The sequence below is a fragment of the Chrysemys picta genome, chromosome 6 (assembly GCF_011386835.1).
Source record: "Chrysemys picta bellii isolate R12L10 chromosome 6, ASM1138683v2, whole genome shotgun sequence".
Classification (NCBI taxonomy): Eukaryota; Metazoa; Chordata; order Testudines; family Emydidae; genus Chrysemys; species Chrysemys picta.
In genome coordinates this window covers 95873231-95886045 of record NC_088796.1, presented here as the reverse complement: position 1 = coordinate 95886045, position 12815 = coordinate 95873231, and the positions used below count along the sequence as shown (strand labels likewise).

Below are 12815 nucleotides of genomic sequence, written 5' to 3'. Positions count from 1 at the left end.
GGGAGACTAGAACAATAGAAATCATGAGTTGAATATCCATGTTATGTCTGACTAGTACACTGACCTCAGCCAGCCTTAAAGGTGAAGTCAAGAGGTATTACTTATGTGCCTGAGTCCACATGGTGTACTAGTTTTAGGCAAGTTTTTGCAATGGTGTGTGGATTTCTTTGTTCTCTGAAATGAAGCTTAAAATTGTCTGGGATCTTTCTTGTGGAAGGAAGGCCTTGGCCAGAGTCTAGGACTGCTCTTATGATCTAATCCACCGATTACTTTGGAGTTGGTAGGATTTAGCATACTGTTTTTCATTCCCAGAGAGTAGAAGAGTTTGAGAACCAGTTTGAGCTATTAGTGATGTCCTGAGAAGACTTTCCCCAGATGAGCCAGTTCAGATATGGATAGATGGTGTATTGCTGAGACTCTCAGGGCTGCTACTGTCAGGTATGTGATTTAAAACTTGAGGCTGTAGAGAGTCCAAATGGCATTACTTTGATAATGCTTGTTCCTGGCTGTGAATCGGAGCTACTTCTGTGTGCTGGAAATATTGCCATGTCCACGTGCAGGCACACATCCTAAAACTCCCTCCCTACAACTCCTATTTCTTAATCTGGAAGTTGTTTCTCTGTATCTCAATGGAGCACCACACTTACTAATTCCATACAGTATCTGGGATAAGCAAAATGCTGTTACCAATAATTCCTCCCAAATGTAACATGAGGAAGTAGTATATAATACTAACCAATTTAACTCTATTTAAAAAAAAAAAAAGCAGATTGCTTTGGAAAGAGTCTTTTCAGCAAGGAAGCCAGGATGATTTAATAATCTATCTGTTATAGACAAGGATTCATTTAAATATCTTCTTGCTAACAGTAATATTTGGAAGGGAAATGCAAAAGGTAGTTGTATAGCTTAAAGAAAATGTTATGAATGCAGCAATCTTAGGAGGATGTTCAAGATAACTTACTCTGGAATTTAAATAAACTTTTCTGGTCACTATTGCAAGGCAAGCTGACAAAGGGGCAGACTAGCAGTTCCTTCTAACTTTGACACACATGATAAACTAGAAAAAAGTGTAATACTGTCAAATGGAGGGAAAAAAACAGATACCATGCCTCACAGGATATTGTGAGACTTACTTGACTAATGTGTGCAAGTGCTTTGAGTTCCTCAAATTGAATGTGCCAAGATAATGCAAAATATTATGTTATTACTTTCAGCTGCCATTTTACCAGAATGAAAACTTAACAGTAGATTTAAAACTTTTGTTTTTAAAGTGTTTATTTCAGCTATCATCTACTGAATGCTTTCCTTTTCTTTCCCTGTGATTATTTTTTTACAGAACACTTTTCTTGTCTCTCTTACTCCTAGAGAATATGTTATAAAAAGATAAAAGAATAGAAGAAAAAAGATTATATCCCCATTTTTAGTGACTCCATTGTACATAATTTGCAGGGCACTGCATATTATGTATTTACGTGACCGCTTCAGATTATTTGGGACCTAAGCATTTAAAAATTCTAGTCCTCATGACTTCAGAGAGAACCTGCCAAAGCAAACAAAGTGTAAATGTTGCAGTGACATCTGTCAGTCTGCAGAAACTCCCTTGTTTTTATTAATCTCACCTGAGTGACAACTCTAAAGCCCAGTGATGACACTTAAACGCCAATATTAACTGTTTAATTACTGACTATATTAGCAGATAGAATGGGAAAGGGAGTGGGAGGGAAGCCCTTGAGAGGTTTGGGTTGGGAATGGCTGCCTGGAAAGACAGAGAGGAAAACAGGAGACAAGGAGAACGGGGAGAGATGGAGAAGGAAGAAATAAAACAGAAGTGGGTTCTATTGCTGAATGATACTGAATAAATAATAAAAGTTTGGTTAATACATAAAAGCTGTATTTTCCCATTGATCTCTTTGTAAACCTCCAACATCAGGGGGAGCTCTGTCATGATTTGAGGGGAGTATGACATCCTTTTTTTATATCCCGGCCCCTGGACCATAATTGAACATGGTCTCTGGTCTTTTCTTCTGAATGAGTTTCACACTGTGCTGGATCCATCCACAGTATTTTACTGTTCTCTCTTGCATATTATACATATGAGAGAGCCTTATAACTCAAACTTTTATGCAAGCCATATACACAAGATAGGTGGTCTGATCTCTCTCACTTGGAATGCATTGTAGTCACCCAGAAAGTGCCAGAACCATGTCTTCTCTTCTTAAAGAGTGTCATCACTACTTTTGAAACATATTTTTGAAACAGTTTGTAGGTCCTGAGTTGTCTGGCTACCTTGGATACCTGCACTCATGGAGTTTTGGTCTTTTGAAGACTTCAGCCATTCATAAATACAATTTCTCATGAGCCTCATTTTTTATTAGCTGTTCAGAGAAGATCATTATTCTATACTACTTTGCACTTCTGTAGTATCTTCCACCCGGGGATTTCTAGGGCTGTGATCCAGCAAAATGCCTGAATACATAACTTTAAGCACATAAATGATCCCGTTGACTTCAATGGGACTATTTACTTGCTTAAATTTAGGTATGTACTACTATCACTGTGTCCCATGGATTTTTATCATTCCATCAAGTTTCTGTGACATCTGTTGTATCCATATCCTCTTTTAATATGAGACACTCATGTTCACCCATCTTAGTATTTAGATGTCTAGTGTTTGTATACAAGCACTTATAAAATTTGTCAATATTTATTTTTATGCCTTCATGTGATGTAATTGAATGGGACTCTTTTTTGATGGCTTTCTTTTCTGTTCCTACCTGCATTTTATCATTTTCTATCCTCTCCTCTTTGCTAGGATATAGAGTATCTCATTTAATAAATCATACCTAAGTGATGTGTCTCCACACCTGTCAGCTTTCCCCCAGCCTTTGGTTTAAAAACTCTTCTAGGACGTTTTTAATTTTGCATGCCAGCAATCTGGTTCTGTTTTGGTTTAGGTGGAGTCCATCCCTCGTGTATAGGCTCCTCCTTTCCCAGACGTTTCCTAAGGTCATGTCTATACTTAAAACTTAAGTTGAGCTGTGTGAAATGTAGACCAGGACTAATAAACGTGATCTCTCCTCTGAATGCCATCGTCTCATCCGTTCACTGAGACACTGCAAAAAGTCTGAGATTTTTGAGCTTTTAAAAAGGCTGGGTTTACATGATGCAGAAACCCAGGTTTATTTTTCTCCTGGCTCACCTATTAAAAAGTCTGTTCTGTCTTATCTGAGACTCTCTACAGCTTACTGATTATATTCTGCTTTCTATTTCATCTGACTTTCTAATACCACCATCTGGGGGAAAATAAACCATCTTAAATTGTGTTCAGTAAACTGTGTGACATAAACTATTCATAGTAACTTTACACATTATGAAGCCCCTCACGGTTCCTCTCATTTATTAAAAATATTTTTTTATTCTGCATTCCCTACTATTTGTGGCTCTTTATGCACCTGCAGCATGAGTGGTTTCTTTTTCTTGCTTTTATAAATGTGGATAAGTAAGTATAAGTTCTTATTAAACAGTCTATCATTACAGTATATAGACATTTTAAAAATTAATAATGGTGGAGGAAAATGTGTGCCTGAGAAGGAAGCATACTTGCACTTAGATGTGCTTAATCTGATTTCATTGGGATTACTTACATGCTTAAAGTTAAGCATATTCTTAAGCGATTTGCTGAATTGGAGCCTTGATACATTTGAGAAGTTGTCGAAGACTAATGTTTTGTTATTTCTTTTGTGGGATAATTCCTGTGATAGCTGATAACTAGGTTCCAGGCAGGTAAACTTATACATGTCAGATTTTCAGAAAATCATCCATGCTTTCTGTTTAACATATCAGACTTTGTTGCTAATTGTGAACCATTTCGCATCCTTTTGTTCATCCCTCTCCACCTCTCTTACAGTTTGGATTTTCATCTCTACCTTTTAATCTCATTGCTCCATACCAAACAAGTGTCTGGTGATGTGCCAAGAAAGCTGTAGTGACATTGCAAGTATTATCAAAAAGAAGAACAGGAGTACTTGTGGCACCTTAGAGACTAACAAATTTATTAGAGCATAAGCTTTCGTGGACTACAGCCCACTTCTTCGGATGCATATAGAAGTGGGCTGTAGTCCACGAAAGCTTATGCTCTAATAAATTTGTTAGTCTCTAAGGTGCCACAAGTACTCCTGTTCTTCTTTTTGCGGATACAGACTAACACGGCTGCTACTCTGAAACCTTGAATTGCAAAGGATCCTCCCTCTTGTTCTGCTTTCTTCCATTGTAATTGTGGTGACGCAGGGGCTGCTAAAGGGGAAACAGTGAATTCCCATGGTGGGTGAAACATGCTTGATGTGGAAAGTGAATCAACAATGGTAGGAGGACAAGCTGAATTGAACAGGAGCTGGCAGGAAAATGTCCACTTTATATAGTACAGAAAGACTTAGGCTATACCTCAGCCAAAACATGTAAATGCAGTCATTTGCACAGCTATATTGTGCACAGGGCCATCGCTTCCCGGCTCTTTGAGCTCTGGTCAAGTGAAAAATTCTCTAAGTTATATTGGCACGTCTACTCTGCAATTAGACACCCGTGGCTGGCCCCGGGCCAGCTCACTCAGGCTTGCAGGGCTGTTTAATTGAGGTGTAGATGTCTAGGCTTAGGCTGGAGCCTGGGATCTAAGACCCTGTGAGGTGGGAGGGTCCCAGAGCTCTGGCTGCAGCCCGATTTCGGTATGTCAACATCACAATGAAACAGTCCCACAGCCTGAGCCCAGTGCGCTTGTCAGCTGGCATGGGCCAGCCACAGGTGTTTAATTGCAGTGTAGGTGGGTGGGTGTGTTACTGTCTAAAATCGTCCATAAAGTATAAATGAACAATAAAACCAACAATTTCAAATGTGATGTCTCCCTTTTAAAATAAAAAGTCAGTAACATAAAATTGTTGGTGTAAAGGATTAAAATTGAAAAATAAAAACCATTCTTTCTGTCATAGAATTTAAAATGACAAAAGGAAGAAGGAAATTCACAATGCTTAAATAATTCTTATGGCAAAGAGGAATGAGCAGAGCTGCACTGTAAACTTGTTGATTGTACAAGACCTCTCATTCATGGTAGTCTTTTGAATTTAATTTTGATATTTCTGGGGGAAGGGATGGGAGTGGGAGGGTTCTGTGGGCATCTCTTTCCCACCTGTCCCTGGAAGAACAACATCACTTGCCTTTGAATAGAAAATTCTGAAACTTTTACAACTTGCAAAATGCTGTTCCCAAGCAAGTATTAAAATCAGTTTTATGATATGACGGAATATATTTGAATTGCAGCATTGACTTCCTGCAACATTTCCTAAACGTTTGAAATAAATTATTTTCAAACAATTACTGTAGGTTGTCTTGTGACTGTGTGCCAAAGAGCCTTACGTTTCTTGTTCAAAATAGAGGAAAAACTTTATTAAATGGTCTCCTTTGTGAAATGGCACTATTTAGAGAATATATATTAGCTCAAACTCAAAGATTAAAATAAACTTTGAATACCCCCCTCTGGGTTTGGTTTATACTGTTAAACAATAAAAAGTATTAACTGGTGGATCTGTGGGTTTTTTGTTTTTTTGTTTTTTCCCCTGCACTATTTGAAACTTTTGTGATTTGAGTGTTATAAATTCAGGCATTTCATCTTAGAGTTAAGTGTTTCTCTTATATCTAAAAATTCTCAGACCAGGTTCATGTCTTTGGGTTATGAGTCTGCTCTAAAATGTCACACATCTGGTTGATCGGAATTATTGTACTATTGTACTGGCTCGCAGAATGTAAGGCACTGGGTCGTGGTGGCTCTGATCAGCACTGCCGACCAGGCTGTTAAAAGTCCTGTTGGTGGTGCTGCCTGGCTAAGGCAGGCTAGTCCCTACGTATTCTGACACTGCGCTGCGCCCCGGTGCTCGGGGTGGGGGCAGCACGCAGAGGCCTGTGCCCGCCTCCCCCTCAAACCCCCCAACCTAGGAGCTGGATCTGCAACTGGCCACTTCTGGGGCGTAGCACGGTCCACGGTGCCAGAAAGCCTGCCTTAGCATGCCTGCTGCGCCGCTGACCGGGAGCCGCCCAAGGTAAGCCCATGCCCCAACCCTGAGCCACCCCAAAACCCTCATCCCCAACCCCCACCCCAAAGTTTGCACCCCCAGCCCAGAGCTCTGACCCTCTCCCGCACCCCTGCCCAGAACCCCCTTCCACACCCTGAACCTCTCATTCCCAGCCCTATCCTGCAGCGCTCACTCCTGCACCCCAACCCTCTGTCCCAGCCCTGAGCCCCTCCCACACTCCAAACCCCTCATCCCCAGCTCTGTTGGCATGAACAATTTTCTTCAACTGGGTTGCCAGAAAAAGAGCTTGAAAACCACTGTACTAGAGGATAGCTTTGTTTGATCCAGTTTGCAATAGGTGCTGTCTTTTTTTGTAAAGAAGGCTGAGGTTTCAGAGTAATTTGACTTTAAGACTACATGTTGATTTTTCTTAAGTAAAATCTGAATCAGTATTTTATTTAGAAGTCTAGTAGTTGAGTTTAGTTTAAAATGCACATATGGTAAGAGAGCCATTCATCAAATGCTCATGAAACATTGGACAGTAAATCTGGGGGTGGGGATTAGGTAAATGAGTTTGGGAAACAGCTATGAAAAAATAAAGGGAAGAATGTTGAAAAGTCCATTTGCCACAAGGAGCAGGTGCAAGGAACATTGGGATAGTCTCTAGAGGATTTGGGCCAATTTGTGCTCTGCCCTCTGCTGTTCCTTCTCTAGCTAGTGTTTCAATGCTTTTAGCTTTCATTATGTGTATAGGAGATGCATTGTCTTCTATAAAAGGGTTATCCAGCCTGTTCAGTAACAGCCTTTCTCACCCTGGAACAGTGAAGTATCAGATTTTGCAGCATGTGAGACAAAAAATTCCCTGCTATTTCTCAGAATAAGATTACCATTGTAATTTCTCTCCTTCATCAATGTGCCTGGCATTTTAGAATATGTACTTTAGGACTCCTTTGTTAGTGAAGGAGAATAAAGGGTCTTTGTCTTGTTATTGGTAGGCTCCTATTTCTATCATTCATCAGCATGTGTTATTTAACAGAACCTATAGTCTTTAGTAGATCAAGCTTCACATACATTCAATTTACTCAGCTTTCTCAAATATTCCACTCTGGAAATTTTAATGGGATACATGCTGACTTTCAGAACACTGCTTGCAATAAATATTAGACAAAAATTGAAATATAGTGCAAATTATGTATCTTTTAAAGCAAACCATAAATTAAGATTTGTCAGCTCTGAACAACTGACAAGAATGATGTGGGTCTGGGAACCATATTTTTAATGGGTCTTTGTCACTAGCTCCCTCAGAGAGAGGGTTGCTAGCAACTGGAACAAAAATTCTGCTCTATGTTGGGTGATAAATGCAAGGGTCTGGAGAGGTCATGTAGCTCCCAGACTTTGTGTCACAACCCACGCAGCTTGGCAAAGAGAAGTATCATGAGACCTTGCTGAACAGGATGCAGGTGATCTGCTTATAAAGCCATTCCAGACACACCTTTCCTAACAACAAAGTCATGCTGTAAGCAAAAATTACTGCATGCAGATCATCTATGCTTGTCCTGATTATACATGTTAACATAACTGCATCTAAGGAAGGGGAGATGGGTGTAAATACACTATGTCTGAGATTCGTACATGTTAAATGAAAATATTTTGGTGATTAAAATATGAAGTGAAGGGAATTCATGTTTCACTTATTGAAGGGAGAATAATGAAGAGTTGATTCAGTTTTTGCATGCTGTAGAAATACATTTAGGCATTCTCTGCATAACTATTGTGGGGATTGTGCTGACATAGCTGTCTTACTGTTTAACCAGTCACTTCTTAATCACAAAATTATACACAAAAACATTTTAATTAAAAATTTAGTGGGGATCAGCAATTACTGTGTTGAAATGTTGAGAAATTGTCAGTGGTTAGATTCCCTGTAGCAAATGTTTTGTAAGTTTTATTTCATTTATGCACTAATGTTTTGAACTGTTATTGTAGTAGCCAGAATTTGCTGTAACATATTGGTACAGTATAGTGATAACAGAGAGAGACACAATAGTCACATAACACACACGACCTAAACTATCTGATTGTTTTTCATACATTCATTCATTTATTTTTCCCCCCCTTCAGTGACCTTATAACATGCAAGCCACTGATCCCAGGGGGAATTCCCCTGCTTTCCTTCAGCCTCAGAATGGGAGCAGCCATCGATCATCTGGCTATGTTCCAGGGAGAATTGTTCCTCTTCGTCCACCACCACGTCCAAAGAGCCAAACTTCAGCCAAATTTACATCTGCAGGACAAGAAGCCCATGCAACATTTGCCCTCTCGCCAGAGGAGCAGCGCTGTCAAGCAGAAACCAGCAGAAAGAAAAGACACAAAAATACTCTCATTTGCTTTGGCATTTCTAGCTTTTCATTTTTTATAGCACTGGCAATTATCTTGGGAATATCTTCAAAATATGCACCAGATGGTAAGTTGTTGTGTAAATGAATTCTTATTACAAGTTAAACTGCCTATGAATATAGTTTAACAATCATCAGTATTAATGTTAAAAATAAATATATATATTTGATGTTGATGTTTATCTATTTAACAAATATATTTTGTTAAAAATAATATAACACATGGGTAAAAAAGGGGAAGTTGATAGCAGTGGTGTTAACAGGTCTAAAAGCAGGCAATTTATAAGAAGAGCTAAAGGTATCCATGAAAACTATATGGCCCCTAGGGCGAAGGACAATAAGAAGGAAACTTTTAATTAACTGGGAACAAAATAAATCTTAGTGGTGCTATAGATCCATTACTAGCTAGGAATGATAAAATTGTCAGCAGTGATGCAGAAGAGACAGAAATGTTCAAATATTTCTGTTCTGTATTTGGGGAGAGGCTGGATGATGAGATCAGCAATAATATATTCTATTCCAACCATAACTAGGAAGGATGTTAAACAGCACATAATAAAATTAAACATTTTTAAATCTCCGTACCGGGTGACCTGCACTCAAGAGTTTTAAAAGAATTGACAAATGAGCTCTTTGAACTATTGATGTTGGGTTTTTCTCAGTATTCCAAAATATGTTAAAGTTCCAGAGGAATGGAAAAAAGCTAATACACCAGTATTTTAAAAAGGATAAACAGGATGGCCTGGTTAACTGTCCTGTAGTTAAACTTGATATTAATCTCATGCAACATCTTGGAATGGCTAATAGGGGATGCAGCTAGTAAAGAATTAAAGGATGGTAGCATAATTAATGAGGATCAGTTTGGTTTTTTTGGAAAATGTCAAAGCAATTGATAAAATTAAAGTTTTGTTGGTAAAGGTAACTTGTAATATATTTGGACTTTTGGAAGGCATTTGACTTTACTGCAGGACATTCTGATTTAAAAAATTAGCACTGTACAAAATCAATGTAGCACAAATTGAATGGATTAAAAATTGATGACTGATTTTCAAAAAGTAATTGTAACCTCCATCCAGTGGTGGTATTTCTAATGGGGTTCCACAGAAATCAGTTCTTGACCCAATGCTATTCAGTAGCTTTCTTCAATGATATAGAAGAAAATAAAAAATTGGGGTGGTAAATGTCAGGTCAGTTGTACAGTGTGACTTTGATCACTTGGTGGTAACCTGGATTCATTTGAACAACATGTGCTTTAAAACAGCCGAATGCAAATGTGACCATGGTGCCTGGAGGGGCCACACTGAGAGTGCCACATTCTGGGCTAACTGCAAGGAATAGGGCAATCCCCCACACCGGTGGTTTATTCTATAATTAGATTTCACCAAGCCAGTAACCAAACCATTTCTGTATTACCACACTGGTTACTATGAAGCCAAACTACAGCCTCCTTTAAGCAATCTAGCCTTTGGCTCCCATCCAGACAGCCAAGTCTAATATAGCAAGAGATTACTATAAACCTGATTCACCATACTTAAAGTTCTGCCAATCCCCAGGGATCGGACATGTTGCCTACTAGGTCAATGAATATTTCAGATCTCCCCCAAATGCACACTTACAGCCAATTCTTATTAACTAAACCTAAGATCTATTCATCAAAAGAAAGAAGAGAGTTGCTATGGTTAAAAGATCAGTATACATACACATATGAGTAAAGTTATCAGGTCAGTTTCATAGCAGAGATGGTGAGGCTGCTGATTTGTAAGAGTCCTTCAGGAATCAGTTTAAAAGTTTATAGTCCAGTAGGCAGTCCATGTGCTGAGTTTGTTCAAAATCTTCCATGAGAATTCCAGAGTAGACCTGGATACCTCAGTCTTGGGGGCTTAGACTTTCCCTGTCAAAGTTTAAGCAGATAGGAGATTTAAAAAGGATCAGGCCCAAAGCTTTCTTTATAGTTGCAGTCAGTCATCAATCACAGCAGGACCTTCCTTGGATGAAGAATAGGTAATGTATACTGTTGCTTTGTAGCTAATCTCTGTTTCCTATGCATACACTAGTAACCATTAGCATATTCAGAGGTAGTTTACTATGTGGAATTTACAAGTTTCAAAGAGAAATTAGGACAATAATATTATTACACATGTCCCATCTAAATGATAATATCCCCTTTTTGATCTCTGAATCAATAGAATTCCGTAATGAAGCATTATGAGACGGGAACAGAATTTTAGCATCTACAAGCTAATTAGATCACATTGTTAAACTTCTAACAAGATATAGGTAAACATAGACAAATATAATTAGCATCTACCCTTTGATTCTCTAACAATATTAAGTAAACATATTAAAGTTTCTAGTCTACTTAACATGGCTTTGATAACTACCTGCAGGGAATGGCCAGGGAATCTGTTTATCATTTCAGTACCTCCTGTGAAGTTGTTATGGGTCATACGCCAGTTGACCAGTCTGTCCATGTCACAGCAAGGTCATACATGTGAGAACAAAAGTCAACCACTCTTACAGGGTGTGTGCCTGTCTCATGGAAAGTAGTGACCATGAAAAGAACTTAGAGATAGTCAACTGAATGTGAGCTCCCAGTGCAGTGCTGTGGGATCCTTGAATGTGTAAATAGGGAATACTGAATGAGAGTCCGGAGGTGGTATTCCCATTGTAATTCAGTTCTGGTGTCAACCCTTCAAAAAAAGATATTGGAAAGGGTTCAAAAGGCGCCACCAGAATTATTCAAATTCTAGGAAAATCTGCCTTGCAGTGAAAAATTTAAGAGGCTCAATCTAGTTAGTTTATCGAAGAGAAGGTTAGTAGGAGGTGACTTGAAGTCTTTTAAAATCTAGATTGGGAGACTTTGTAAAGTGGAGGCTCTAAAAAGCAATGGATTTGTTGAAGAGTTTATTAGGTAAATTTCTTTGGGTTGGGTTATACAGGAGGTCAGATTAGATTATCATAATGGTACCTTCTTGCCTTAAAATCTGTAAAATTATGAAAGAGTTAGTGTGCTTTTGTGTTTATATGCAGATTGTTTCAAGATGACCTTTATTTGATTTGTAGCCATTCCTTCATCAGACTTTTGAACTGGTTGAATTTTGCACCCTAAATAGAGTTGTGACAGATCGGTACTTGGCAGACTTCCAAGGAAACGCAAGGTGTTGCAGGAAGAGGTGTTGATGATTCAGTAGGTGGCACTATTCTCTGAGTTATATCTTAATCAGTTCATTAATACGGTAGTGAGCACTGGATTCCTTGAGGTCCAGTCTTCTTTGAGATCTAAAACCAGGTCCTGAGTGCTTGCATTATTAGAGATCTCATTGCTCTCTTTACAAGAATAGAAGTATTAATCCTGGAATTTAGGCCATTTCCAATACAGCTAGTTACATTCCGCCTGCGTAAATTTATTCCGTGTGTCTTAAAATAAATGACACATTGACTGGAATTTTCCATCTATCTAAAGGAGAATTCCACTTACACCCCTTTAAAAAAAAAAAAAAATCCAAACATTCTGTCATGTGGAATCATGCTGACTCTGCATCCCTTCCTCCCCCTCATAGTTTTTCAGCAGGATTGGAATCTTTATATCCACAGCAAAGACTTGTGTCTACCACTTGAGCTAATGGCATAAGTGGTAGAAGTAGTAGGCTGGTATCCTCTGTGAATATTAGAGGTGGGATGAGATGCCCATTTTGCTAATAGTTTTCACAGCTATTTAATAGAGAAACAGTGAGACTCGGGAACCATGGGTTCAATTCTAAGTTTTGGGGGTGAGGGCAGTGTGCTGTAGTGGTTAGACCCTTTCCCTCGAGCTTGTCCCTTTCTGTCCTGTCCTCCCAGCTTGTCCCTCTCTGCTTCTGCCCTCCTCCTTGCTCCTCTCACCCTATGTTCTAGTCAGGCTATTTTAGTACAGCAAGGGAGAGCAGTGAGAGCACAAGGAGAGACAATCTCCTCTCTGCTCTTGGTACCACTGTCTTATGCTACAAGAGACCCCGGGCTTCAATGATGAGCAAATGTAGAGAAATTCTGCTTGGCACTTGCAGCCCTGGGCTGTATCATGCTGAGGATAGACAGAATCTTCAGAGAATTTAGCTGCCAGACTTTTGTAAGCCTCTACTGAGCATATGAAAGTGGTGACTTTTCCAGAGGCTTATCCCCCTAAAATTGAGGGATTTTTGTGGGGACAACAAAAGGTTCCTATGTGGCCACAGTGGTGACACCCGTGCCTACTCAACCCTCTGCCAAATTTTAAGTTATTGCTCCGAAGCTTCTCAGTTAAAGTGTGTGTATCTAATATATATATAAAATATATAAAACATTTGAAAAACAGCATATTTTCCCCTTAAATTTGTTCTCAGAAACA

General features: G+C 39.0%; 1 protein-coding gene across 4 annotated transcripts in view; it reads left to right on the top strand.

Annotated features, from left to right (window-relative positions):
- Positions 1-12815, top strand: part of CEMIP2 (cell migration inducing hyaluronidase 2) — a 76586-nt gene that overhangs the window by 19945 nt on the left and 43826 nt on the right. For 3 of the 4 annotated variants that reach the window (XM_042850596.2, XM_005297758.5, XM_065549393.1), the window contains one exon: positions 8178-8520. In XM_042850596.2, coding sequence (XP_042706530.1) covers positions 8190-8520 — 331 coding nt within the window. In that variant the 5' untranslated portion in view covers positions 8178-8189. Of the gene's footprint in view, positions 1-312; positions 439-8177; positions 8521-12815 lie in introns of all 4 variants that reach the window. The other variant, XM_065549394.1, reaches the window with a different exon arrangement.